Source organism: Alosa alosa, chromosome 1 (genome assembly GCF_017589495.1).
Source record: "Alosa alosa isolate M-15738 ecotype Scorff River chromosome 1, AALO_Geno_1.1, whole genome shotgun sequence".
Classification (NCBI taxonomy): domain Eukaryota; kingdom Metazoa; phylum Chordata; class Actinopteri; order Clupeiformes; family Clupeidae; genus Alosa; species Alosa alosa.
The window spans coordinates 34,711,132-34,738,809 of NC_063189.1; the positions used below are offsets into that span (position 1 = coordinate 34,711,132).

The 27,678-nt window shown below is 44.2% G+C and overlaps 1 protein-coding gene across 3 annotated transcripts; it reads left to right on the plus strand.

Moving 5' to 3' along the window:
* Positions 1-162: 162 nt before the first annotated feature.
* Positions 163-27,227, plus strand: arhgap45a (Rho GTPase activating protein 45a). Of its 3 annotated transcripts, XM_048244244.1 has the most exons (23): positions 165-491; positions 1,552-1,939; positions 4,376-4,519; positions 5,059-5,143; positions 5,570-5,642; positions 8,339-8,411; positions 8,709-8,843; positions 8,986-9,047; positions 9,504-9,614; positions 10,114-10,194; positions 10,318-10,485; positions 15,744-15,881; positions 17,651-17,838; positions 18,239-18,330; positions 18,501-18,599; positions 18,718-18,813; positions 19,519-19,682; positions 20,364-20,552; positions 20,755-20,892; positions 21,440-21,681; positions 22,169-22,409; positions 23,108-23,189; positions 26,823-27,227. In XM_048244244.1, the coding sequence occupies exons 1-23, from the start codon at positions 399-401 to the stop codon at positions 27,134-27,136; spliced, it is 3,396 nt and encodes a 1,131-aa protein (XP_048100201.1). In that variant the 5' UTR covers positions 165-398; the 3' UTR covers positions 27,137-27,227. The 3 variants fall into 3 exon arrangements, with proteins under 3 accessions (XP_048100185.1, XP_048100194.1, XP_048100201.1); XM_048244228.1 differs by having other exon boundaries at positions 163-491; positions 8,339-8,843; XM_048244237.1 differs by having other exon boundaries at positions 163-491; positions 1,567-1,939; positions 8,339-8,843.
* Positions 27,228-27,678: the final 451 nt, after the last annotated feature.

A 27,678-nucleotide genomic window follows, 5' to 3' on the forward strand; every position in this document is an offset into this window, starting at 1 on the left:
GAGGCAATCGATTTAGTGAGGAAGGAACTGTCTAGTCCTTCTAAGTTCAATTTCGGCATAACATAATTGAATTTGCAGCTCTGAATTTAAGTAATGTGTTTGCGGATATTTTATTACCAAAGTGTTGAGTGTCTGAAATTAACACAGTAAGCAAGTTAGCATGTAGAGTGCATGCAGAACTCGTCCTGTGACGACAGGAAGAGACAACTAGATGTTAACGGTAACGTTAGTGTGTGTATAGGCTATTCGCTCAGCCAGGAGACAGTTGATCTGATGGGGAAGCTTGGCAGTCAGAATTAAGAGGTGGGGAGGGACTGATGTCATTTTATTTCCCATGTTAATATTGAACGTCTGTAAGTTGAGCTAGTCCAGCAAACTATAAAAGAATAGTCTACAATATGTTTCGGAAAAAAAAGGATTTATCCAAGACCCCTTCAGTGTTAAAGAAGGGCAACGTTAACGCAGGAAATCCCGGACCTCATAGCCCATCTGTAAGTCATTTGTGATTTCACTGTTTATGTCAAAGCAGTTGTTGAAGCTAACACAATGTGTTTAATAGTTGTTAAAGCTAAAGCATACGTTATTCCTTAAGGTATTTGATGGATTATGAAGGGACGTTGAGAAGTTAGTGGTGGTCTGATACGTTAACTTGCACATTAAATAGACTGACACTGTCAGTTGGCCATAAATTCTAATAACAGGTATTGTTCTCCCTTTTACTTCTGAACAAATACATTTTACATTGTTTTTTCCCCTTTGTGATCATTCTCAGCGCTAGTTACTGTAGCTGCTACACGTTTTTCGTAAACGTGGGCTAACTCATTCGCCGTTTAACACGCCTGCGAGAGTCAACTCAACTGTTCAACTGTGGGCTATACCTTAACTTGAATAGGAAACTGGTGTTAGATGCAGATGAGAAGTCGTTTACGTATCAAATTTAGGCGATTACATTTTTCGATTGTTATTAAGAAGACAGCAATATGAAGTTAGTTTAGGAATTTTAAAATTCTTATCAGCGCGCCAAATTTAATATGTTTTCCTTAGCGCGCCAGTGAACAAAGCATGACAGGTGGCCTTGTCGGTCTGAAGTCGCCCAAAGGCCTGTAAGGTGTTTTACTGTTGTTATTACAGTAACCAATACACGTTTTTATTTTATATATATTTTTGAAAGAGATATAGGGGCTGTTCAGCAAAAAGGAGAATACAGTTCTCTATTGCATGAAGTCACAACCAGGGGAAATTGCAGTGTAGTGTCTTGTAACATTGCGCATCATCATTCATCAATGTAAGAGCAACGTTAACGTTAACTTACTGTTTTATGTAGGCCAAGCTTCCACCGGTAGTGTATGGTTTATTTTGTTCTTTTAAACGTTAATAAACAATGTCACTTTGAAGTGTCTTCATGACATGCCCTCTGTCGTTTTTTATCCATTAGCATAACATGTGACTGCAGCTCTCTCAATCCTAACCTCCCATCCCTTCACCCCCCAACCCCCCCAATCTCTCTGTCTCTCTCTCTTTCTCTCTCTCTCACACACACACTTTATGAAGCTGTCCTCTCTGCAGGAGCAGTCCACCATAGATGGTGTGGATGGCCCTCTGTCTACTTTGCCTGGCCCTCTGGATGCCGTCTCCATGTCGTGCCCAGGCACCCCGTCTGTGCTGCACAGCAAGCTGGTGAACTGCCCATCACCGGTGAACACCCTGAGGCGGCCCAAGACCCTGAGCAGGCACGCCAGTGCTGCAGGCTTCCCCATGCAGACGGCCGGCGCCTGGGCCTTTAGCCGGGGACACAGCCGCGGCCTGGCCCAGAGCCCCACTACAGAGACTGCGGAGGGGGGCGCTGCCATCGAGGTGGAGGACATTCCGCCCTTACTGCGGGATGTAGCACGCTTCGCTGAGGCTGTGGAGAGGCTGAAGGATGTGGTGCTGGGGGAAGGTGGGTGAGCTCGTCTTGATGGGGGTGGTGGGAGCTAACTGGAGAAAGTGGCTATCAGGTCTCCAGTTTTGCCAAAAGTTGTTAAAGTGGACAGCATCTGTAGAGAAGTTGTGTAATGAAGATGGTGCTGCTTTAATCGACAAGTATTTAGGCATTTTATCTAGAATACTAGTGAATTAATATAAAGATATTTATATATCTTTATATTGGTGAAAGGGCTATCAAAATTCTTCCCCATTTATACAAATGCAAAAACAGGTATATTGAATTGGCTGAGTGGTTTTCATAGTTGAATCACCACTCCTGTGATGTTTGCATATTATCTTAGGGACCGTTGGAGCTTTGCCTCAGCAAGTCTTATCAAGAAGTTGTTTGAAAAATTCCACTGACCCCTCCACAGCACATGTGTACAACAACCTTTGTGTGCCTGCCTCTCCTTTTCTTGGTATCATTCTGGGGAATGGCCATTTACACATTCTGAGGTTTCCTTTTCTTTTTTTTTTCTTTATGTTTCTATGGCAACTAAGAGGAAGGAAGAGAATATGTGCGTCAGATGTTTTCTCTGCAGCCTTTGGTAGAGATTACTCTATCATGTGGTCTCTCGCTTGCTCTCTTTGTCATCATACATTACCTAGGATTGGGTATAGCTCAAATTGTATTGATTCCTCATTTCAGTTCCAAAGATTAAAACAATGTTTTGATAAGATATAAATATGTCTTTATTCGTTATCCCAGTAGTAGTCTATGTTCTGAGCCTTAACTGATCATTCAAAAAGTGAATCCACAGACAATCCATGCATTAAAACACTAAGGCTTTATTAAAACATGCAGATCAATCTAGATTAGCTAAATAATAACTGCTAGGCCTTGTTGTTTTGGAGAGTTTCAAAATAGGTGATAAACTTCTTTGCTTGGCTTTGTTTGCAATAATAAAGGCACTATTTTGTTTGGGAATTTATAAACAGATCCAAATTAGTTTTTAAAAAATAATTTTAAAATTGACACATTTTGGACCTGTCTGTTCTGGTTAAAAGGGCAGTCATATAGATCAGTTATTTTAAAGCTAAAGTTGAGTGTAGGCTACTACAAAAAGTGCATCAAAACACTGTTACTGACATTATAATGAAATTACATTCTATGAAATAAAAATCCATGGAGTAAGCGAAAATGGATTAAAATGGATATAATAATGTATAATATATAATGTATTATGTTTAGCTAAAATGAGTATATTTATATAGAATATATTTGGTAAGGACTGACTCCGTTTGTAAGTAGTTTAAACTGGAGAGGTCCTACACCTCACAGAAAGTGCTGCTTCCTGTAACACACACACAGCTGGAAGCAGCAGAAAGTGAAAGTCGAGAAGGACATTCAGGGGGGTGTTGGACTGACCCACCATTGACGCACCCTCCTGACAGGGTAAGGAACCAAAGAAATCAGTTACGGCAGTGTAGGTTGGTCAGAGCAACTGCACTTCCTGACAGCACAACTATTTTCATCACACTCTCTTCCTGTTTACATTCTCCAAGCAGCAGTGGCTGCTGGGTGGCCAGCCAGATAAGGGTCAGAGAGCTGTCTCCGTTTGGAGCTTTCCAGGGAGTGCAGCACTGCCACCACACATAGCCAGTGTCTGGCGAGCCCTGGACGTCTCTGATCATTCTCCCTACCCTCATCCAGATAAAACCAGGCCAGGACCGCAGGAGCCAACCCATGATCCATACCTTTGGTTGCCTACGCGAGCCTCCAGTGCCTAAGCATGTGCCACAAGCATGGCATGATATCACAGCAACTCCTCGTATGTAGTATGAAACAGTCCTCTGTCCTCTTCTCCTGTGTACATGATTGTCCACGGCAGGGTTATTGCTCCAGCCGCCTTTGACAGGAACAAGCCTCACTGTCCTCTGACCTGAAGTGCTGCATTCACGTCATTCGGTCAAGTGTCAGTCTGCATGATATGATCCAATGTGAAAGCACCCACATTTAAACAATGAGTTGAGGAGGGTTTGTACGCTGTCTGCCTTTTAGCTCCTGTCAGTGTGGGTCTAGTGCTTAATTAGGTTCCAGTGACTCATAACTGACTTCTGATTTGAATGTTTGCTGTTGTGTGTGCGTGTGTGTTTGGACATCAACAACAACTGAAGTTTCACTGAATACTCTTCCTATATAGATACCTTTTCCTGAAAGCTTGCAGGTGTATTGCATCTGAGTTAGTCAGATGGTGCAATAACATGAAACGTTGGGTAGCTCTGCATAAATCCATGTGTTTGTTTGTGTGTATTGGTGGTCAGGGGTTTGCGTTAGGTTGTTTGATAATCTCTGCTTGGTTTTTTGTTAAGCCATGTAGCACCTCATGAAAAATGCATTTTAAGTTTGCTTTAAAATGTGCTCAATCAAACGTCCTCAGTATTCACCATATGTCTGATCTGCCCACAGATAAGGACGAGTTAAGGCGTGGACTTGCACATGAGTGCTTAGGTGAGGTGTTGCGCGTTCTGCGCCAGGTCATCGGCACTTACCCACTGCTCAACACCGTGGAGACCCTTACAGCAGCCGGAACACTCATCTCTAAGGTCAAAGGTCAGTTTTAGGACGTACGCACGACTCAGTCAGTCCCATTCACATGCAGGCTTTCGGCTAAGCAGGGAAATTAGTCGTCTTATGACACACCTGCTACAGCATATGAAGAATTTGTTTGATTATAAACAAATTTATCAAAGGGCTGCAAATTTTTCTTGACTTGGGGTAAAAGAGGGATTTACATCGTCTTTAAAGTTGTGATGGTGGTAGCCATCTTGGTTTGTAGCACCAAATGAATACAGTGACCACCAATTGGATGTGAGAAACATATAGGTATGTATTTGTTAATGATTATAGAAAATTGTCCCATTTTTTATGAGAGGATTCATCTTAATGGTCATGACACTGAAGCCCTGTGAAACCAAAACATATCATTTTTACATGAATTGTTGCTTTAATGTCTTTTCTGCCAAATGACTGTAAATTAAAATATCGCATGTTTGCTATGCCTCTCACAGTTAATCATCGTTATCACAGTACATCATAGTGTGTTGCTGGTGAGCAGGTACTTTTACATAGTGACTGTGTTCTTTGCTCAGGGTTCCATTTTGAGGCTAGCAATGAGACAGAGAAGAAGGACTTTGAGAAGGCCATTGAGACCATTGCTGTTGCGTTCAGCAGCAAGTAAGTGGTGTTGTAACTGGTCTTTTATCAGTGTGATCTCCATTTATGGTTGTGTGTGAGCGTGTGGGAAGGGTGAGATCTGTGGGGAAAATGTCACATTAGACTCTTTTCTCAGTGCTGTATTGCCTTCTTCCTGTGTCATGGCACACCACTATTTCCCTTTATAAACAGAAGAGAGGGGTGCCTCACTGGTGTCCCTTGCAAATACTATATCCCTCGCACAGATTGCACACATATGTGGAATACCATCACCTCCTCTTCTGTTTGCCCTCCCAACATGCATGGGCTTTCCTTAAGGTCGCTGTGTGGGCCAATGTACTGGTGAAGCAATGTTTGAATATGTCTTTCCTCTGTCTTCCTTCCTCTATCTTCCTGCTGTCTCTCTCTCTCTCTCTCTCTCTCACTCACTCTGTCTCTCTCTCTCAGTGTTTCTGAGTTGCTGATGGGGGAAGTGGACAGCAGCACCCTCCTCTCTCTACCTCCTGCAGAGAAGAGCAGGGTGAGTCAGTTTGTCTGTCGGTCTGTCTGTCTGTATGTCTGTCTATTAGAGTGTGAGTGTGTGCGTGCATGCATGTATGCACGCACAGCGGATGTTGTTGGGGCTGCTTCCTGCCTGGTGTCGTTATCTTTACTTCTTGTGTTCCTCTGCCGTGCACGTTGTGCACAACCAGAAATCTTGCACAACTGGGACAACTTATAGCTCACACTCAAGCCCATATGACTCAAAGCTCAGGTTTCAGATCTGACCCATCTGGAGGTGGCGGTTGACCAAGATGACCTTAGTGTAAAATAGGGTTTCTCAACAGGGGCGTTCGTACAACCTAGGGGGGCGCTGGGAACGTGAGAGGTTTTTTTATTTATTTATTTATTTATTTTTTTTTTTACTTTTACATTTTAAATGGTTTTCACATATTTTTGGTGCAAAAATAGGCTACCTGAAATAAATAGGCTATTTTCATTCATGGGTTTCTAACCCCTCTACCGTCCCAGCTACATTTTACTGATTATCTATGCTCAGTGGTCATACAGTGCAGTTCGGGCCTGCACACGCCCGGAATCATGTCCCCCAGCCCCAGCTATTGTCTTCTCTATAGTAACGTCGACAAACATAACCCAAGTTTGCGGCTTAACAGTTCAATAACCAATAAAAATGTACTCACTGTGACATCTTCATCTTTAATAAAACAACACAAACGAACATGGCGGATAGCAAGAAAAAGTACAATGCAAATTACATAAATTTTTACATGTTTTTTATTTTTTACCCAACCAGTCTCCTATTGGGCTAAATCTGCTTAATAATAAAATAGGCTCATAGGGACATTTTCTTCCAGAAGAAACCAAAACAGCACAGAAATCGTTTTTTTTATTTAAGCAATATAGCATGAGTGTGAGTGGCCTATAGCCCGGGGGGTGGCAGAGGATCAAAGTAAGGTCAGGGGGGTGTTTGCTCAAAAAAGGTTGAGAACCACTGGTGTAAAACAAGGATACAAGGATACAAGGAAGTTTATTGTCACATGCATATAGTTACTGGAAGTAAGAAATGCAGTGAAATTATGTCTGGTGTCAGCCTATTTGTGCATTAATGGGGTAAAAGTGCAGTAGAAGAGGGGTTTAGTAGATTGAGTGGCAAGGGCTGCATAAAAAAAGGTGGGGGAGGATTGGTAAAGGGAGTTTTTCCTTGCCCCTGTTGCTCTTGGGTGCTCCTTGTTGGTGCCCCCCACCCAATCCCAATCCTCCCCCACCTTTTTTATGCAGCCCTTGCCACTTAATCTACTAAACCCCCTCTTCTACTGCACTTTTACCCCCATTAATGCACAAATAGGCTGACACCAGACATAATTTCACTGCATTTCTTACTTCCAGTAACTATATGCATGTGACAATAAACTTCCTTGTATCCTTGTATCCTTGTATCCTTGTTGTCCCTCTTCTACTGCACTTTTTACCCCCCCATTAATGCACAAATAGGCTGACACCAGACGCATGTTCACAATAATTGCAGCAGACAACCCCCGGGGCGCATTGGGCCGCTATCTCTCACGAACGCAGAAGTCATCATTTCCCCTTGTTTTTCCATGAAGAGGGATGTCACATTGCTAAGCATATCTATCTATATATATATTGTTTTGTTCCAGTATATCTGTGTGTGTGTGTGTGTGTGTGTGTGTGTGTAACCCCTTCTTAACGGATGTGCACAGTAGGCACAAGTTACATTAAACAGGCTATGAAACAGTGGCGCAACAGGATCCAGAGCTCTCAGCAGTGGAATGGTGAACTGGCGGAGTTCCTGTATACCATTAGGCTAATTAGAGTAATGAAAGACAATACAATACATTCAATAGCGCGGTGCCTCCATTGTAAAAATACTGCACTTACCTTAAAGCTTGTGTATAATTCCTACAGAATTAAAATAACAATGTGAAAATGAATGTTCATTACACTAGTGGTGGATGCATATTCAGAAAGGAATTGCCAGTACACCCAGGATATAATTAAATATAATAATGAAATATAATTTATTTCATAATAATAGTAAAAGTGATTATATTCATAAAAGACCTTCAATAAAAACCAAGAGGGTGAAAACAGTTTCCACCCTGACAGGCGAACGTTAACCGTTAACTTAGGCTACACAGAGAGGACAAAAACAGTGTTGGCTTAACGGTTACAGCTTGTTAGCTCATAGAGCTAACACAGTTAATGGTACCACCAGTGTGATTGAACCACACATTACCCAATAGGAGAAATAATAACATATGTATAGATATATATATATATATATATACATATATATATATATGACACACACAGATATACTGGAACAAAATACTTGTCAAAAGCCCACCCTGACTAATAATACAGTCCTGATCTGCTTGTATGAAGCACACACACAGAAACCTAATTGGCAGATATTGGAAAGGTAGCCATCCATAGTCATCTACTTCACACTGAACTTTATACTTCACGGAGTGCTTTTGGTACACTTCACTTCACTCTAATGCAAGGCCTCTTACTCACCATGTTCATAGTCAGAATATGTGTGTGTGTGTGTCTGTATGATTGTATTAGAGTTGGAGTGGGAGAGAGAGAGTCAGACTGTCCTGGTGAGGAAGTGGGTGGGGTGATCTGGGATGACCATGTTGTGTTGCTATGGGACCTCTGACCCTTCACTCTTGCCCTCTGTGTGCTCAGTCAATGGAGAACCTGTATGGGGGATTTCCTGGACAAGGGTTGGATTCACCAAGAAATGACCAGCTGGAGTGTTGTGAGTGTTTTCAACCGGTCAACGCATACTTCACCAGGGCATTAACATTGTGTGTGAACGCATACTTCACCAGGGCATTAACATTGTGTGTGAACGCATACTTTACCAGGGCATTAACATTGTGTGTGAACGCATACTTCACCAGGGCATTAACATTGTGTGTGAGCGCATACTTCACCAGGGCATTAACATTGTGTGTGAGCGCATACTTCACCAGGGCATTAACATTGTGTGGTGTGCGTGCATGCGTGTGTGTGGTGTGCGTGCATGTGTGGTGTGCGTGTGTGTGTGTGTTAGGTATTAGTGCGGAGCAGGTGGATGTTCTGCTGCAGCGTAGTGAGGGGGGTGTAGACTCGGCCCTGTCCTACGCTAAGAGCATCGCGAGGTACCTGAAGGATGTGATCAGCTACGTGGACAAGAGAATCACACACGGTGAGTAGAGTTCCACAGGACACATTGGTGATTACTGATGTCCACTCAGTACACTGTTACATTCCAAAAGATTGCAGAGCAGGTTCCGAGCTCACATACAGACACATGTCCTCATTGCTCTGATGGAACTCTTTTCTTGCAGAGCTGGACTTTGCCAGGAAGATGCAAAGCCTCTACCAGTCCTGCAAGGACAGCTTCACTAAGGTAAGCAGCCGAGAGGCCCGCTGAAGCAACAGATGATGCTGTGTTTAGGGATAAATGTAGTGGCTGTCCATGTCAGTGTGCTTGTGTTTCATCTGGGTCCTCTTCTCTCCGCTCCTCTTTTCTCCTCTCCTCTCCTCTTTTCTCCTCTCCTCTGCTCTCTGTTCCTCTCGTCTCTCCTCTTTTCTCCTCTCCCCTCCTCTCCCCTCCCCTCCTCTCCTCTACTCTTCTCTCCCCTCCTCTCCTCTACTCTTCTCTCCCCTCATCTCCTCTCTCCTCTCCTCTTCTCTTATTTTCAGTCTTCCCAAAGCCCTTGTCCTCACAGCCATCTCAAGCTGAAGAAGCACCACAGTCCATCACATCAGGACACTGGAATTCTCATATTGCTCCATGGAGGTGTGACAAATCTCTCATACTGTAAATGTTCTCTCTCTCCTCCTCTTTCTTCTCCTTCTCCAGCCCCACATGCCGCTCTTCTCCATCTACTCTCTGGCCCTGGAGCAGGACCTGGAGCAGAGCATGGGAGCACAGCAGGCCACTGGCAACATGCACGCACACACCTTCATACAGGTACACACACACACACACACACACACACACACACACACACACACACACACACACACATCACTTCATACAGGTACACACACACACACACACACACACACACACATCCCTTCATACAGGTACACACACACACACACACACACATCCCTTCATACAGGTACACACACACACACATCCCTTCATACAGGTACACACACACACACACACACACACACACACATCCCTTCATACAGGTACAGGTACACACACACACAGCACACAAAACACACACACACACACACACACATAGGGACGCACACATACACACAGCACACACAACACACACACACACACACACACACATCCCTTCATACAGGTACACACACACACACACACACAGCACACAAAACACACACGCACACAGATGAACCTACATGCATACTGGAGATACAGTTGTTCAATAACACACTCACATACCCACAGTTGGACAGAAGTTAAAACTGGCACGCTTTCTGTATGTCAGCCTTTGTTGCAGCGCAAGCAGGAACATGAGAAGAAACGTAGAGAGATTAAAGAACAATGGCAGAGAGCAAAGAGGAAGCTGGTACGTTTGTGTGTGTGTGTGCGTGTTTCTATGGATATATGCCATAATACAAGTTAGTATGTGAGTGTGCGTTACTATCACTGTGTGTTGCTGTTTGTATATCTTTGTGTATGTGCTGTCTAGGTGGAGGCTGAGAACAACCTGCGTAAGGCCAAGCAGGCGTATGTGGCTCGCTGTGAGGAGTACGATAAGGCGCGCAGCGTGGTCAACAAGGTGGAGGAGGAGCAGAGTGGCTCAGCCACCAAGGGCCTCGACAAGAAGAGACGACTGGAGGAGGAAGCACGCAACAAGGTCAGCTGACCCAAGAGGAAGTGACTCACCAGGTGGAAGTTGCTTCAACCTCTGTGCCTCAAAGTGTTATTGTAGGGGGGAGAAAGAATTACACAAATCAACTGATCTTGTTGAATTTTTTGTTGTTTGGGGCACTTTTATGAGGCAGGCTTCTTTCGGTGTGTATGTGTTGTGTCCCTAAACGAGTCTAGCGCTTTCAGATATAACCTCCGGAGTACATGCGGAGGTTTGTCAAACGGAGGTCCTACCCTTCGGATGATTCAGATATGATGCCGTTGCAACTCTGCCATCAATCATTATGTTAAGCCTACCAAACTCTATACACGATTACTCTTTAACTGCCACGGAATTCTAGAATACTGCACCCCCTCACTGCCAGAACAACATTCTAAATCCCCCAAAAATCTGCTGGATATTGTCAAACTGTGTATAAAGTATCCGTTTTCTGGTTTTACACTACTTTTTGATAGCTACAGTCAAATAACAAAGGATGTTACACCACTGCCTCTATTTAGGGCTCCAAAAAACATTGTGTATGTCATTGTGGTCATTACAAACAGCAGTTGCACAATACAATTTGTAATATGTACTAATGAATTATCACCTCAAAAACACACACAATAGATAATATTCATAGGAAGATATGTAATTTAATCGATTAATAATATATTATTACATACTCTAAATATTCACACATCTCATTACATCATTACAAAATGATTGAGTAGCAAACTTATAACATACAACGTGACAAACGGTAGACGGTTTCAATTCAGATAAATCAGGTAGTCTAACAAACAGTGACATGTTAATCATGTAGTACCATGCATGTCATTATTTATGCTGTTCCTTTGCAATTAAATTCAGGTCCAGAAATGTTTAGAATGACTAAACATAAACACCCCTGTAGTAAAATTGAACAATAAATATAAATAATAAGTTCTTTTTGGTAATTGAGGGGCAGCCGTGGCCTACTGGTTAGCGCTTCGAACTAACCGGAGGGTTGCCGGTTCGAATCCCGACCAGTAGGAACGGCTGAAGTGCCCTTGAGCAAGGTGTGTGCTTCACCTCACTGTATGTTCACTGTGTGCTGAGTGTGTTTCACTAATTCAATGGATTGGGATAAATGCAGAGACCAAATTTCCCTCACGGGATCAAAAGAGTATATATACTATTGGTGGTATTGGTGACAAACCAAGATACTTTGCACATGACAATTTGCAGATCATAAAAGAAAAAATATCCACCTGCTGGGGTGTTTTTTTAACATCTGCAAACAGTAAAGGACTGACATAGGTTAAGTTCTTGTGAGCACACTAACAGCAGAGACCAGTGTTGTGCCCGGGGAGCAACCTATATGTGGCCACAATACTCATGTTCTCTGTGATTAATTTCCTATTTTGCCTTTGAAAACACATTGGATTAGATCCATGTTTCATTTGAGTATACAGCTACATGTAATAACTGTTGAAGTGAACAAAAAAGAACTCTGAACATCTTTTGGAAACTAGTGTACTACTAGCCAGCTACTTGCTAGCCAGCTACTATAGCCAGTTCAAGTTTTGCATAGATTTCTAAAAATGAACAGTAAAACCTCTACACTGGTAGAGATTTGAACAAACAATAAATATCAGTTCAAGTTTTGTGTGAATTTCTGAAAATGAACAGTAAAACCTCTACACTGGTAGAGATTTGAACAAATAAACAATATCAGTTCAAGTTTTGTAGTTTAAGTAATGTAATTTACCAGATACTAGCAGATACGCATACTAGATAGCCTACTATAATAAGCAAACAACATCTCACCAGTGTTTGTACACAAGCTTTGTATGGTACATCTCAAAGCAGTCAGTGGGGCACAGTGCAGGGTGGTCTGGACAGGTCTTGCAGAAGAAAGGTGTCTGCTTCCTCCCTCTATGTGCGTCATCTGGACTGCGCCTCCGCGTGGAACAGACTTTGCAGTCCGGACGCGATTTCTCGTGTTGTCCGAGATTTTAAAAAGTGGATCATAACCCTGCTGACCTCTCTCCAACCTCAGAGAGTTGTCATTGAAGTGGATGCAGGAGGACAAGACCTGAAAGCGGTTGCGTGTCATTACACGGGCGAAACTTGGTGTCAAGCCCAGTGAACTTTGGGTGCTCCAGTAGGCTTTCTAGTCAGACCCATGCTGATCTGAATGGCCAAAAACCCCTCCATCTCAGAGCGATCAGTGGGTTTATAGTCACGTAAACGAGAGTGACTCGCTAGCTCGGTGGAAGCTAACGCCTCAGCATAGCGGTTTGTCTCAGCCACCATGAGATCAATGACACAATCGCTAAAAAAGGCTTTAAAAAAAGGTATGGATCACTACAATCCCAAACTCTCTGCGGACCAGGTCGTGGGTTGGTGTGTACAAAAGGGATCCTCCCATCAGATCGCTTCCTCTCCCCCTCAGTGGCCACCGTCTTGCCTGTCACATCTAGCCACTCCCGCGGGGCGTCTCCCTCACCACAGCCAGTGAAGTCGCCGGCCGCTCATCCTTCGACTCCCTACTCGTCCTCCCCTGGACCGCAGGACCCCCTCCAAGTCCTCTCCAAATCCGAAAAACTCCTCATCGCTGTCACTGTCCCAGTTGAAATTAAAACTCCGCCATGGTCGTAAATTCACGGTACCGCAATCGCAAACTCTCTCTGTGTGCTAGCTAGATAGCTTGATATTTAGCTGATGCTAATTTGTTTCTTAAAGTTTGTGAATGACGTAATTAGCATATTTGTGAAATATTAACCAATCATGATCTGTCTAGAACATGTTTACTATCATATCAACATAGCAACAGCACAGTAACGATGTTTTAATTGGCTACATGTTAGCGCGGCAATGATGATGCTCCTTGGGCGCACATATGCACCCTTGACATTCTAGAACACACTCATTGTGGGCGCATATGGACCCTTTCAAGAGAGTTCCATTATCAGCATCATAGTTGGCCCCACAAGACTTCCTTTTTAACATTCCATATGTTATCTTAATGCAGAGGAAGTAGATTGGGGCCCAAATAGAACGTTCAAGCATTGTTTTTGTTTACCTTGTTGAAAGGGTCCATATGCACCGTTGGCAGTAAACGGGTAAACGTTTCGATTTCTGGAGCTCACAAGCCAACAGAGAGTTGCTAGACTAGCCCTGCGCTAGGGGCGCGTCTAGATTTCTAGGCTACCCCACATCTGGTTTGCGTTGGAGAGAGAGCATGCACAAACTTTATGGTAGGCTACCAGCCAATTCAGTAGGCTAACTCAAGACTTAGCCATCATACAACGTTTTTAAGCAATAAAAATACTAACATAACAGTGAAGTTGTTCGTTTTTTCATGGTTTATTTTTTCCAAAAGCATCCTCTCCCCATGTGTCTATTGCTTTTACGTAAGGAGCTTGTAACAAAGTTGGCTTTTCTTCGTTTTCATTTTCTCTAGGCATTTATGCTCAACAAATATCAGCGAGCTCAGCGAGGTATCAATGAACAGAAAACCGTGTTGGCTAACAATTTATTAAATACTCCTGTTATTGTCGTCAACGACGTCGCTGTAGGCTACTGCCTTTTCAGCGCCTTCTGCTTATGGTGATTCAGTCTTTTGAATTCGTTTGGCCTTGCCATGCAGTTGTAGGCTACAACGTCTCTTGCCATGTGTTCTATCAAAATGTTATATGCCCTCATGGACAGTAGCTCTGTGATGTCTGCATCTTTCCAGGTCGGAGATTTTCTGGACAGCATTAGGCCACTCCATCATAACACTGGCATTTAAGTCAGATCTAACGACATGGACGCACGAAAGAAACGTCACCAACACGCCCTCTCACTAGGTGTGAATTTTAACCGCATGTTCGCCTCGTTCAGACACATCACATTTACATAATGTCCGGAGGAAATACTAGGGGGGGAGTAGTAGAACAACCGGCTAAATTCGGACTTCCATATGACCGGTTATGTCGTTCAGATATACGGCCCCACCGTTTAACATCGGCAGAACCTCCGGTCTTACACGCATGTCTGAAAGCGCTGATCCTCCCTCCTCCTGGCTGATCTACCCTCCTCCCACAGTCTTGCCACAGTGTGTCATAATAGTGACACACTGTGGCACTGTGTTTCTTTGGAAAATGTGACTGAGATGCCAGCGCCGTTTATAGGAAATGAAGGACTGTTGCTGTTTTTGGGTCCCCCCAATATCATATGTTATGTGGGTGATGTTATATGGCTGATCCTCCCTCCTCCTGGCTGATCTACCCTCCGCCCACAGTCTTGCCACAGTGTGTCATAATAGCCGTGTGTTTCTTTGGAAAAGTGTGACTGAGATGCCAGCGCCGTTTATAGGAAATGAAGGACTGTTGCTGTTTTTGGGTCCCCCCAATATCATATGTTATGTGGGTGCGTTTGGGTCCCCCGGGGGGTTCATATGTGGGTCTTTTTTGGTTTGGGCCCCCCGTATCATATGTGGGTGCGTTTGGGTCCCCCGTATCATATGTGGGTCTGTTTGGGTCCCCCCCCGTATCATATGTTACGTGGGTGCGTTTGGGTCCCCCGTATCATATGTGGGTCTGTTTGGGCCCCCCCCCGTATCATATGTTACGTGGGTGCGTTTGGGTCCCCCCTATCATATGTGGGTGCGTTTGGGTCCCCCCTATCATATGTGGGTGCGTTTGGGTCCCCCGTATCATATGTTATGTGGGAGCGTTTGGGTCCCCGTATCATATGTTACGTGGGTGCGTTTGGGTCCCCCGTATCATATGTGGGTGCCCTTGCTTAGTACTCCCAAAACCTGTCTGTTGACAGGCTAATTTCAGGGAAATACTGTAATACTTTGCAACGAGGGTAATGCAAAAACAGATATACTCATCTATCAGGTATTGTGAACATCATGTCAGGTGACCACAGCGATTGCTAAAGGTTTGCTGACAAAACATTCCATGCTTCAGGCTAGGGCCACACCAACAGGGCATATATTAATAGCTTGAGAGACGAGACAGTGTCAGTAGTTCTTTAGACTTGTGTGGATCTGATCACTTGTTTATCCTTGATAGACAACATTGTTTTTGGACATTGGCAGAGCGTGCTAACTGTAAGTATATTACTGGCAGTACAGGAGAACACTAGATGGTCCTTTTGTGTGCACATACAATATATATTTAGAAGATGTAGCTATGGTGCCAGTGTATGGTGCCTGCTGAATATGTTGAGTTGCTCAGCTATGTTGAAGCTCATCCGTTTTGGGCGTGTGTTTGTGTGCCCAGGCCGAGGAAGCGGAGGCCACATACCGTACGTGCATCGCTGACGCCAGCACCCACCAGCAGGAGTTGGAAGACGTGAAGGTGAACGTGTTGCGGCAGATCCAGGACCTGATCAAACAGACAGACCAAACGCTCCGCACTGTAAGTCTCTAGCAGAGAAGTGCAAATGCACTCACTCTTCCTCCCACTCAGACCTGGACCAGCTCACCTTTACATGCCTGACCAGATTTCTCTTAGCCCTGACACCTGGTCCAGTCTACAGAAACCATGTAGTGTAGACCATTTTCTAATGACTAATCTTTTGACTAATTTTTCAATTAGTCAACTAATTTAAACGACTAATTTTTAAAAAATTGTTTGTTATATCATTGTGTCCATTTTATTTTGAACTCAACTGAAGCGGCAGAACATAAATATATATAAATCAGCCTACTTTTGTAAAGTGTTAAAAAAACATTATGTAACAATCTAAGAATAAGGATCTGCATTTCCATTAGGATAGTATACTGTTGTGGATACTATGGACATAATTCACCATACTTCGTTATTGACATGTATCCCCTTATTTAACTATGCTTGTGGTAGGCCTATGTGTGCTCTGTGTTGTGAGTTATGCTACGATCTGAGATGTGTTCCATGTTAATAACATTGTAATGAGCCGTTTGAGATGGGAGACCAAAAATAAATCGAAGAAATCAATATTAAGTCAATAGTAAAACGACTCATCGACTAAAACAAATTTTCATGGTCGACTAATCGCGGCAGCACTAAAATCATGCACTATACCTTCTTTTTGTACGTTCTGTTTACCAACAAGATATGACGCTCATTTCGAAGTTGGCAGCTCCAGTGTAATTTACTGTGGCCATAAAGGAATGATATCATTTAATCAAAAGCGCAGTTGAAAGGAATTAACTGCGGAGGACATTAAATAAAAAGGAATCAATACAGTACAGGCAAATAAGATGGCATCAAACAAATAAGATGGCATCAGTAATTCTACTCATACTTAAGCAAATACTCAAGCTAAATGTGCAGCTATAACAGACAAATTCAACGGTCAAGCAGAAGGTTTTAACAGCTTTGATATATACTGTGGATTACCTAATTACCTAATCTGTTGCTGTTAACACTCCTCCCAACTTCTTGGCTTCCCTCAACCTTCCCATGTTGAAAAGCGCAGCTTGCCATACAACACGCCTGTGGTGGGCAGAGTGAGCTTTCATTCCTGTGCGTTCTGTTCGTACATATCATGTCGCGTTTTATGGTGCTCATAGTGAAGAATTAAAGGCCTGAAACGGACGCTAATGATTTTGGACATTTGTCCCACTCTTAGATTTCTCACTTTGATGGCACACTATGCAGGTTTTTTAGCTTAATATGCAAGTTTTTTAGCTTCATTTACCTTCATTTAACAGCTTCAGAGTCATTGGAATGGTTATATGACTTTTTTCGGGTTGAATGGTGGCCGTCTCGCTTCCCCCTAGCGCCTGTGAGCGGAAAAAACACCCTTGCAACTGTGGGCCGGCGGGCCCACGGCCTCAGTGTCAGGAAGCATAACAAGTGTAACAAATTGCTTTACTGCATTCAAATACACATACACGCAGGCACCGGCTAGAAAAAGGTAGCGATGGAGTTTCTCAGCTATTCGTCATGACAGCCAGCGAAAAAGAAGCAAAAACAGTAAGGAAATTGCCAATACTGCATAGTTTACCTTTAAGCTATGGGTTTGTTCAGCTCTCAGTGACTTGTGATACCTGTTTGAAACAGAGACCATACAGGTCACCCTCAAATCCTAACCGATTCACAGTACAATTACCTGCCCATTCATCTGTGTAATTTATGGGACTCATGCAGACATCCTGCCTTTGCCTTTTTCTGTTTCATGTCCTCTCTCATTCTTCCTGCAGTGCACTATCTACTACTACCAGATCATGCACATGCAGACAGCTGCATTGCCGGTGCACTACCAGACGCTGTGCGAGAGCTGCAAGCTGTACGACCCAGGCCAGCAGTACGCTGCCCACGTCAAGAACCTGCCCCTCAGTCAGGAGCCGCCTTCCACTTACACATTTGAGCGGTACTCCGACACCAGCCAGTGAGTATAGCCCCCTCCCCCAAACACACACACACACAGCACAGCACAGAGCGTTTAGGACTGACAGAGCTGTTGCAGCCACATGACACATGCATGGGACACTCTGCCCATGGCACAGTGCTGGTGGACTGAGCTGGTCGTTTGGGTTTTGCCCAAGTTGTTTCATGTTGCTGGTATTCTGTGATATTTCTGAAGTCATCGGAGACAAGCAGTGCATAGATAGATGGATATAATCCTTTATCTTGTCTGTCCATGTAAATGGTTGATGAAGTATTGTTAGTGGAATAATAGACAATGCTGTCAGTGTGAAGCTAATAGGTTACCACCTGTCATCTCCATGATCATCTTTGAACATAATCGAACTTTGATGAATCAAATTTGAACTGTTCTCTTCACTTAGGGGTTCAACGCGGGTTCGAAGCCTCAGCGGCTCTGACAGCACCCCAGCTGCAGGGGAGTCTGGATCTGGAGATGCGGTCAAACAGAGGAGAGGTGAGATGGACTCCTGGGGCAGGTGCCCCTCACGCATGCTGAAAAGGCCTGAAATCGCTGATACAACCTTTAATGTTGGAAAGTTCTGAGATGGACGTTTATCCTGATCTTTAGTGATTGGGATTAATGTTGGAAAGTTCTGAGACTTTATCTTGATGTTTCTTCTACAGCGGGTCGAGACCAATCCCATAAGTCGTGGCCCTCTACCCTGAGCGACACAGACAGTGTGGGAGGGGCTAGTGGCCCAGGGTCCCCCACCACCAGCACAGGTACCATCCCATAATGCACAGCACTCTTAAGGGGTCTGTGTCAGCCATATGTATCTCAAGCCGATTCCATTTTTCTAAATGGTTGTGTAATTGTTATGGTGTGGTTTTATGATTATAGGTGACATCACTAAAGCCCAAAGGCCTGTTTCTGCGGGAACCCTATCATCTAGTGAAGATCTGGATGAAGGGGATGGAAATGTGGCCTCTTTCGAACGTGAGTTCCCTCCAGAACACCGTTAACTGTATTCAACATATTTATTAATTACTACAGGTGCCCCATAGATTTTCAAAATCTTAAAACGTTTTGAATACAGTTTTTGATATTTAAGGACTACAATTGTTTTATAATGTCTGGAATTGTGGGAGGGCCAGTATTAAATTAGATCTGCAGCAGAATTACTTTTTTTGCCTATTCTACAATGAAATTTCCGACTGAAATCAGTCTGATATATTACTTATGACATATTACTCCTGTCAGACTGCTTTCAATGTAACATTTAGGCTACGTTGAAGAAAGAAGTGCTATGCTTTTTACATAAAATAAGTCTTAGAAGTAGAGGTCTTAAAATTCATTAAATAATGCATACTTTAAAAATGTGCAGATATCCGGTATAAGGACACACTGGCACTGTGTGATTGTTCAGTTCAAAAGTAATGTAGAATGTGGATAGACTAGATAGGCTCATGGGACATGGAAGCATGTGTGTCTGTCACTGCTGATGCCTAGAGTGGTGCCTGTAGAGCACAGTGCACATCATGTATTTCCTCTTATTGACATTGTCCACTCCTGCATGTTGGCTATGTGTTGACATGTACACATGAGGCACAGTGGAATGCTCTGCCAAGCCATTTGTGTTTGAGAGAGCAAGGCAACAGGATCACACAGCCCTGGCGTGCAACATGTTCTGTGCATTCTTAGGCATGAACGGGATGGAACCGGAGATTGCCGTCCCCACTGGACCTTTCCGGAACGTGGGGCTTTCCAAGGCTGCAAAGACGCATCGGCTACGCAAGCTGCGGACTCCGTCCAAGTGCCGGGAGTGTGACAGCTACGTGTACTTCCAGGGAGCGGAGTGTGAGGAGGTGGGTCACAGCTGACAGCAAAACTGTCAGATTCAACATGGCTACAGTGGTCCACCTGTTTGTATACAGATTTGTCACTCAACACAAGCAGCAGGAGTTATATGCATTTTAAGTGAAGAGCTGCAGGAATGCTTTTTCTGCAAAAAGTGCCTGTTTTGTTCAGGAATATTGTAGATACTAAATGGCTGTTGCTTATGATGAACTAATACTCTTAATTCAATAGTAAGGGATTGTGCACTGGTACTGAGATGTTTTTGACTTAAAGGTGTAGCCAATGATGATAATCCTCAAACTCTGACAGTTATCAATCCATTACATTCTGGCCAGGTTATGTAAGGATGAGAACATACTTGTGTATCATCTCTCAGTGTGTCATGTTTCAGCCTATTTAGCCAAAGCTGTGTTTATGATGGGGATGGATTTGGAGGAGACAGGAGTTTCAACTCCATCTAGAGCTGTACATTTGCATTTATGGCTTTATGGTATTCAAAAGCCTAATAACTCTACTGACTCTGTTCAATGACTTAATAAGCATTTTTATCAGCAATATAATTATGATTGAACGCATCAACCAGACGCATGCCAGAGTCCTATATGATTGTATGACTGTGGGCCTGGTGGTAATGCATCCCAGTGCTGATGTAGGAGTAGTTGTTGATGTGGCTGCTGTGCTCTGTGCAGTGCTTTGTGGCCTGCCACAAGAAATGCCTGGAGTCACTAGCCATCCAGTGTGGGCACAAGAAGCTGCAGGGCCGTCTGCAGCTGTTCGGCCGCGACTTCTCCAGCGTGCTGCAGGGCAGCTCGGACAGCATCCCCTTCATCATCAAGAAGTGCATCCTGGAGATTGAGAAGAGGGCGCTCAAGATGAAGGTGAGTTTCGGAAGGCATGACGTAACAACGAAAATAAAGATGGATGGATAAAGGTGGATTCGTATTACTTTTAGCTGTCTTTTTGATGAGTTTCTTCAGTGAGGTTATAGTGTGTGTGTGTGTGTGTGTGTGTGTCTGTCTGTCTGTCTGTCTGTCTGTCTGTCTGTCTGTGTGTGTGTGTGTGTGTGTGTGTGTTGTGCAGGGCATCTACCGTGTGAATGGGGTGAAGACGCGTGTGGAGAAACTGTGCCAGGCCTTTGAGAACGGCAAGGATCTGGTGGAGCTTTCTCAAGCTTCCCCTCATGACATCAGCAATGTGCTCAAGCTCTACCTCAGACAGGTCCGTATGAAGCCATTTTCCTCACCCCAATAAAAAACAAATTACAAAATACTATCAAATACATATCATAAATACTGCCCATCCCTACACACACACACACACACACACACACACACATACACACACACACACACACACACACATACATACATACATACATACATACACACACATAGAGACCTCCACACAGAATCTCAGGTTGAGCACAGAAGGTCTGTTCCCAGTTTGGTCATATCTGGAGCAACATTCCATCATTACCTATTGAATAATCAAAATGCTATTGACTAGGAGGAAATATTTGACCTGTCACCTTCTGATGCGTTAAGACGATATCCTTGGTGCATATGATGTGAGCATTGTGTCTGTCAGTTTGGATTTTCCTGCAGTTAATGTGGCTGATTTTCAAATCCACTGCCAGTACCTGAGTTGGAACATTGTTTCCGCTTCTCTTAATTCAGTCATCATGTGAGCCGAGTTTCACTTTCATATCGCCTTCTCTCGGGGGGTGTGTGTGTGTGTGTGTGTGTGTGTGTGTTTGTCCCTGTAGCTGCCGGAGCCCATCATGCCGTTCCGCATGTACAACAGCCTGATGGGGCTGGCCAAGGAGAGCCTGCAGCAGGCCGAGGGCTCGGAGGGAGGGGACGCAGGGAAGACCTCGGAGCTGGTGGACAGCGGGCCGGACACTGAGCCAGCGGTGGTGGCGCTGGTAGAGAAGCTCCAGGCACTGCTGCAGGAGCTGCCTCCGGCCAACATCACCACACTACGCTATATCACACGCCACCTGCAGAGGTCAGAATGGGAGATCACGCTGTGTTGACCTCTGGTACACCTAGGCTAATAGTACAGTATAGTATAGTGTTGGCTTCCTGCTGCACTGTTGATGCCTATAAGACATGCTAGCATGGGTTGAATGGAGCCAGTTGTGGTTTGCTTAGCAACTGTTAATGAGAATGGGAAACTGAGTTGTTAGTGAAGCACTACTGTAAATCAGCTTGTGATGCCTGTGTATCATGGCTGTGTGTGCCCTCCTGCGTGCATCATACTATCATATCCGTGGCATTCTCACAGTGCACCAAGGCATGTGGTGTATTACTGCTCAGCTATTCTTTTACGATTCTAATCTATTACTCTTGTAAATGGCAGGCCTGAGACTCACATGGTTGAGGTCTTTAGTTACCTATTCAGATATAAATATCAGTGTTAGGAGCATTATGATGAAAGCCTAATTAATGTGTATTCACGCTCTGTTTCCCCGTGTCCCATCCTTCTCTCTCAGGGTGTCGGAGCTGGAGCAGGACAACAAGATGAGTCCCAGTAACCTTGGTATAGTCTTCGGCCCCACGCTGATGCGGCCCAAACCCACAGGGGCCACTGTGTCGCTGTCCTCGCTGGTGGACTACCCCCACCAGGCACGCATCGTGGAGGCTCTCATCGTCTTCCACAAACAGATCTTCAGCCAGGACTCTGGGGGACTGCGGCCCCCCTGCCCGCCCTCATTCCTCCACAGCCAATCGCAGGTGAGCAGCAGGACAGGCTGATCTACTCCTTGTTGCCCTCCATTCCTCCGAACTCGAGCAAAGCTAGCCAGTAGTAGGGTCTTCAGACTAGGCCTGTTAGGCTATGTCGGGGACACTGTTGAGATGCAGTGCTGTGGCAGTAGGTGTAGGCTTCAGGGCTTCAAGAGGTGCCGCTCTCTGTTTACATACACAGACGGCTGCTTCCACCTGCATGGCATGTGAACCCTTTACCCCTCATAGGGGCGAGGCAGGTGTGCCTATACGGTATTCTCCTCTCATAGGCCACTCAACACACTAATACCAGTACAGAACAGTCACACGCAGAAGGCTTTGTACTCAGCCATTCAGCCATGGAACACCAAGAGAGACCGGAGAGAACTTTGGTTTCTTCTGTTCCTATTTTCGAAGAATGTCCATCAGAGCAAATAATTGGTAGATAGCCAGTGTCATAATGGAGAGAAATGTCATGTGTTGAAATGTCAAGGTTTTGCCCTTCCTCAAGACCACAAGACATGCCATTGTAACATTGTGTAACACTGAACTGTTAACATACAACACAGGAGGCGAACACTACTGGCTTTCAGCCAAACCAGGAGCCATCAACACCACGTTATACCACTTTTTAGGAGGCTACAGCATGTAATCGCTTCACCTATTCCACCACAGTTGCTCAGTCCAGTGTGTGTGTGTGTGTGTAGAATGGTGGAGAGGAGAGGAGGCAGACGGAGCCCCAGGAAGGAGAAGAGGAGCAGAGCAGAGCTGACCCAGAGCAGTGCTGTGGTGAGACACACATAGCAACACTGTGTGTTGTGCTTCCAGTGACACACATACAGTAACAACACTCGCCCAGTGACGCACATACTCTGTACAGGATTAAACCACCATTTCACATTTCACCATTTCTCTATTCCAGTGGATCACAGTTAGCAATTGAAATCAGCTTTACTTTGTCAGTGAAACTCGCATTCACATACATCAAACTTCCGGTGAGGCGGCAGAGGTAGTATACCTATGGTATTTTGTGTGCCAGTTAGCGAAGAGGCCAAGTATTTCTCGGATTATTATTTAGTGTGTAGAGTAGCAAACCTTTATGAGAGATGATGTTACGGAGCTCAGGGACAACATGTGCTGTTTGTGGTTGTACATATAACTGGACTAAAATAATTCAGTCTGAGGAACTTAAACTTAAAAAAGTGTTGTTATACTGAGAAGCGGAAGTTGCACCCATTTTTGACTCAAAGCCTCATGGGATATAGGAAACCAGCAGCAATCTGCCAGAAGTAGAATATCAAGAAGGCTCCAGGACCTGAGGGTGTCTGTGCTGAACAGCTGGCGCCAATCTTCATGCAAATCTTGAACCTGAAGCTGTGTGAAGTGCCCTCCTGCTTTAAAAGCTCTACCATCATCCCAGTCCCCAACCAATCCATCACAGGATTAAATAACTACAGGCCCGACACCCTGACGTCTGTGGTCATGAAATCATTTGAAAGACTGGTGTTGAGCCATCTGAAGGACATAACAGGACCCCTGCTGGACCCCCTGCAGTTTGCCTACAGGGCAAACAGGTCGGCCGATGATGCCGTCAATATGGGACTCCCTCTACACTAATGACTGCACCTCAAAGAGCCCGTCTGTAAAACTCCTGAAGTTTGCAGATGACACCACTGTCATTTGGTTTGATCAAGGATGGTGATGAGTCTGCTTGCAGACAGGAGGTGGATCAGCTGGTCCAATGGTGAAGTCAGAACCACTTGGAGCTTAACCCCAAGAAGACTGTGGAGATGACAGTGGACCTTAGGAGAAGCCCCCCAACCATTCAGAACGACAGTGTCCACTGTGGATTCCTTTAGGTTCCTGGGGTCAACCAGGGACTGCTGACCACTTTCTACTCAGCCATCATTCAGTCTGTCATCTGCACCTCCATCACTGTCTGGTTTGGGTCAGCCACTAAACGGGACAGAGCCAGACTGCAACAGACAATTAGGGCCGAGAGATCAATGGAGCTGACCTTCCCTCCATCCAGGACCTGTACCGGTCCAGGGTCAGGAAAAAGGCAGCAAAAATCTCTGCAGACTCCCCATATCCTGGTCACAAACTGTTCAACCTCCTTCCCTCTGGTAGGCGTTTCAGGGCACTGTTCCCCAAAACCAGCCAACACATTGACAGCTTCTTCCCCCAAGCAGTCACTCTGTTGAACACTCAGAAATAGCCCCCACCCTTACACTGAAGTCAAACAACACTGTTCTGCTCATCTACCTCATGTATACTTCAATCTTACAATTACAATATTGTTATTAATACATTATCATATATATTATATCATGTTAATAATACATCACTGAACTGCCTTGCACTATATTTATATTTAAATCTTAAATCTCAGTCTATACTGATATTGCACAATTCCTACCCTCTCTTCAATTGTATATTGCATCTTGCCCGTGCCTGTTGAGGTGTCCACGACCATGGCAACCTTGACAGGAAAAACAAGGAGGTGGACAATTGCACTACCCTATCCCACCCATAGTGTTCTATTTATTGCATATGTACTGTATTTATACTTATAGCCATATTCTACTTGTCTTTATTCTATTCTTACTGATCTGTTTTTATTCTTTTATGTTTTTTTATTTTTTATTCTTATATATTGAGTGCTGTACTTTGAGAGCAAAGATTAACCGGAGTCAAATTCCTTGTTTGTTTTCGCAAACCTGGCCAATAAAGCTGATTCTAAAGTGTTTTTTCTGATGTCCAACAAAATCCGCAACTCATCCTCAGTGGTACACAAATAAGATAACAGTAGCCATACAGAAGCAAAAAGACACAGGATAAAAACAATAAATATAATAAATACAATAATAAAAAAAATATTATTATACTATTTTTACTATTTTATTATGCACATTTGTATTTGCAGAAGGACTGCTATTGCACCATTATTTATTATGAATATGAATTTATTATTACCGGATAAGTCGCATCAGCTAAAAAATGCGTCATGAAGAGGAAAAAAACATATATAAGTCGCAATGGACTATAAGTCGCATTTATTTAGAAATGTATTTCACGAAATCCAAGACCAAGAACAGACATTTAATCTGGAAAAGCAAGTTATTCAACTATAGAATAGCACACAGAACAGGTTGAATAGGTGTCTGGTAGTAGCCTCACGAGCCAGACCCACATCAAGATAGTATAGTAGTATAGTATAGTATAGTATATATACTCTTTTGATCCCGTGAGGGAAATTTGGTCTCTGCGTTTAACCCAATCCATGAATTAGTGAAACACACACTAATCCCGGCGCAGTAAGCTGCCTGCAACAACAGCGGCAGTCGGGGAGCAGTGAGGAGGGCTTCTACATACTCGACGCACCCGACCGGTAGCGCGACACCGTGACGTCAAAATGACGTAGATCTTGCTGGCGCGCCAGGATTTTGGGGCAGCCGTGGCCCACTGGTTAGCACTCTGGACTTGTAACCGGAGGGTTGCCGGTTCGAGCCCCGACCAGTGGGACGCGGCTGAAGTGCCCATGAGCAAGGCACCTAACACAACCATTTGCTGCCTCTAAGGTGCATCTAGATTTCTAGGCTAGTCCGGTAGGTATGTTAACGTTACACAGTTCAGCTACAATATTTAGCCAGCTTGATGTTGGTTAGCTTGGTGACAAGGAAATTAAAATGTCAGTTCCTGGCTGCACAGTTTGTTGTGATGATGTCTCCTTTCTGCCAGATGTGGAATATTAACGATGACGAGACGTTTGTTTGTTTACCCTCGTTTGAACTGCCGTTGTCCTTTGCTGTTTAATTGGCTGTGCATTCTCCGTATTGTAAGTCAGTATAACATTAAAATGAGTTTAAAGCCATTCTGTTTTTGTTTTTACCTTAAAGGGGATTTCTGTTGATTTTTCACATATAGCTCGGTTTCTCAAGGTCACCGAGTACACTCTGGGTGCATGAACATGCCCCCACAATGTGGCACTGTAGCTGCCTGGTAGCTTTAGCTGTTGGCTGCAGCAATTTGAGCTGGGTAGTAGATTGTTTTAAAAATAATTCTCGTACCGGTAGTACTCAGTGACCTCAAGAAAATGATATCTAGGTGAAAAATCGCCGGTATTCTCCTTTAATATAACAGCTTCAACGTCATTTTGAAGGCAAACGTATATGTAATAGGGAGAATGGTACACCTTCCCAGCTGTAGGCTACATGTCTATGGAGAACTAACCTAGCAATTTGGCTTTCCCCCAACTCGGACAATCACCAACTACTTTACGGCAATTGTGCAATAGTCTTCCATTAAAATTGTATAATATGACCTTGTTCCCTCGCAAATTGCTTGCTGTAAGGTAAAAGAACTACATTGTGCTGCTGTAACTCTAGGTAAGCAAACTGACATGTGGTATTTTCCCCCCAGGGAACTCTCTCGGTTCATCTGGCTCACGGGAGCGCTCTTTGGACTCCGACTCGGAGCTGGACGAGGTGGTTAGGCGACCCAGGCGGCGCCCCCCTCTGGCCAGTCAGGAGAGCGAGACAAGCACGGAGGACGACCAGCTGAGCCCACGGGTCAGCCTGGACCTGTCAGGCACGGTGCCAGAGACGATCCCAGAGCAATCCCCCAGCCACACAGAGACTGAGACGGCAGAGGCAGGGCCAGGCGTCTCCGAAAGCACAGACAGGACAGTGGAGGACTGTCCACAGACTGAAGCAGAGCTGGCCTCTGCTGAATAGGAACTGGGCGCCATATTCCTGTGGTTTAGTGTCCAGCACAGGTTTGTTGTTGCATCATGAAACCACATTTAGTTGGTGGATTTATTTTGAAGTCCTTGTTACCGGTATATTGTCCCTCTACTTAAGTGAATGTGTTTGCTTTACACAAGTGGATTTTGTCCTTTTGCAGATTACTGTAGTATACTGGAGTGCCTTTTTTAAGCTCAGGTTATCTGTCTCAAGAGTGCAACAATGGAAGGCTGTTTTGGATATGACCAGAAAATGGAATTCAACCAGTTTTGTTAGCTTATGGAAGAAACAGGTGTATTATCACAGAGTCTACTACATGTGCCATTTTCTGTGTTCTTTTTTCCAAAAATTGTGTGATTTTTTTATTATTTTTGTGATGGAATTTTAGTAGCTACTTGTATTAATGTAACGTCATTCAAACAGAGGAGTTACAGAATATCTTAAATGCAGTATCTTTACCTGGGAATGTAGTTTTTTTTATTTTCATTTAAGTTGTTTCAGTTAAGCCATTTGGTTATGTCACCTTTTTCATA